The sequence below is a fragment of the Austrofundulus limnaeus genome, unplaced genomic scaffold (assembly GCF_001266775.1).
Source record: "Austrofundulus limnaeus strain Quisiro unplaced genomic scaffold, Austrofundulus_limnaeus-1.0 Scaffold2174, whole genome shotgun sequence".
Taxonomy (NCBI): Eukaryota; Metazoa; Chordata; class Actinopteri; order Cyprinodontiformes; family Rivulidae; genus Austrofundulus; species Austrofundulus limnaeus.
In genome coordinates, this window is record NW_013954576.1 from 3,011 (window position 1) to 5,469 (window position 2,459).

At 40.0% G+C, this 2,459-nt stretch overlaps 1 protein-coding gene across 1 annotated transcript in view; it reads right to left on the reverse strand.

The window, feature by feature from the left end:
- Positions 1 to 1,563: 1,563 nt before the first annotated feature.
- Positions 1,564 to 2,459, reverse strand: part of ttpa (tocopherol (alpha) transfer protein) — a gene marked incomplete at its 5' end in the record, with an annotated part of 20,964 nt that continues 20,068 nt past the window's right edge. The window contains 1 exon segment of the mRNA XM_014034569.1: positions 1,564 to 1,973. Coding sequence (XP_013890023.1) covers positions 1,725 to 1,973 — 249 coding nt within the window.

Here is a 2,459-nt window from a genome sequence, read left to right on the forward strand (position 1 = left end):
TTTCTATTTATTGATGTAGAAATGTGTTTTCAATGTTTTTATTAAATTTGCTGCTTTTCCTATCATGCTCARTGTGAACAGAAATACCCTCCTCATCATCATCATCGTCATCTTCCTGCCTGCAGTTCTATTTATGAAGCTAATCACTAATATCCCAGGCAGGGAAGGTCTCCAGTAACCATAAATCACAAGTACATAAACACATGCTGTTGTGACACAGGACACAACTTCAACTTGTGTGTTTTTAACAAACAGACTGAAGTGAAGTTAGCAGATAACAATGTGACTTTATAATAAAGAACATTTGAGTTGACAGTAACACTCAGAATTTAATTTTAAACAAATAAATAATAAACTTCACCTTAAAGGGGTATTTAGTTGTCAACTTTAGCAGTTTTGAGTAGTTAATGTTTCAATGTGACTTATWAAGGTTGTACCTGAACGCACCACGAGGACATTCAAGCAGTGTTTGCATGTGTTGACACACAATGTAGTGTTTTGAGTAGTTAATGTTTCAATGTGACTTATAAAGGTTGTACCTGAACGCACCACGAGGACATTCAAGCAGTGTTTGCATGTGTTGACACACAATGTAGTGTAGAAGTGCAACATTTTACAAGTTATCAGAAGCCCAGATTGCAGGACGTCATGTTTTATCCAAGCTGAAGGCCCAGTTTCARTAATCACAGTAAACTACAGACAAGATATAAGAATCATGATAGGACCATCAGAACTGCTTCAAACATAAAACAATCCAAGAAAAACAGGAATGAAGTCAGAATACAAAAACTAAAACAACGTTCCCACATCGTAATCTAACTCAGACACCTGCAGATCCATCTTTTAATAAAAAAGTAAACATGTATTTTGTGAACTTTACTCTTTGGTCAAAATGTTAATTAGCAAGGTAAGCAGGCGAGCAGTTTTTAAAGAATGTCAACCCAAATGAAGCTGTGCTGAAGAGCAGAACCGTGTGTGTGAAGATGTTTGGATCCAGGCAGCAGCTGGTACAAAGTCACGCCTGCCTCACTGATGGGGGTTTTATCCACATCCATCCATTATCTCTTATCTTTTACTGGAGGGGGTCACTGGTGCCCACATGCAGCAGTCACAGTGTGAGGGACGGGGGACACTCTGGACAGGATGCAGGTCCATCACAGGGACACATTCATACTGGGCAGCACAGTGGCTCAGTGGTTAGCACTGAAGCTTCACAGAAATAAGGTCCTGGGTTTGATCCCTGGTTCGGACCTGGGCTCTTTCTGTGTGGAGTTTACATGTTCTCCTCGTGCCTGTGTGGGTTTTCTCCAGGTMCTCYGGTTTCCTCCACAACATTTACAACAGGCTGCCTACAGGCMTCCCGTAAAAAASAGATCTGTGATCTCAGTGGGACTKGCCTGGATAAACAACGGTAGATAAATAAGATTATATCACACATYGGGACAATTTAGAGTTATCATTTAACCTAACATGTTTTTGATCTGTGGGAGGAAACTGGAGTACACAGAGAAAACCCATGCATGCACAGACAGAACATGTCCTGATGCGTCTCAGTAATTCAGAAAAACCAAAAAGAAGAATAAAGCAAGTCTTCTGGACAGGTTCTTCTTCAATGAAACGTTTCGTCTCTCCTCCAGGAGACCTCTTGGATTGCTGGGATTAGATCCGGGGACCTCCTTGCTGAGAGGCATCAGCTGTCCTGACTGAGACTTCTGACCCAGCCATCATACTTCAGAGGGTTGTTTGTCCTCAGCTTCCTCTGAGATGATGGAGTGGTCAGGAACTGTGAGGACATCACCAGTTGGATGTTCAGCAATCTGATTGAGAAGATTCTCAGACTGCAGCAGATGATGGGTCCAGTCCTGACAGGCCTCTTCAATCCCAGGTCCCTGCCCTCCATATTCTGGAGGCAAGATCTGTTCCGGGAAGAAATCTCTTAAAGTGTTGTGAAACTCTGTGCCGTGCATATGAACCTGAAACAGAAATACAGAATGTTTGCTTTTAAAATTAAATATAAAGCCATCTTTTTTTAAAGAGTGTCGAAGTAAAGCTTTTCTGTATGAGAGGCCCTTTAGGCCATGATTCAAACTTGCTCTCACACATGCTATCAAACTCTCTCACACAAACTATCAAACTCTCTCACATATACTATCAAACTCTCTCACATATACTATCAAACAACTTTCTCACATTTACTATCAAACACTCTCACATATACTATCAAACTCTCTCACATATACTATCAAACAACTTTCTCACATTTACTATCAAACACTCTCACATATACTATCAAACTCTCTCACATATACTATCAAACAACTTTCTCACATTTACTATCAAACACTCTCACATATACTATCAAACTCTCTCACATATACTATCAAACAACTTTCTCACATTTACTATCAAACACTCTCACATATACTATCAAACTCTCTCACATATACTATCAAACAACT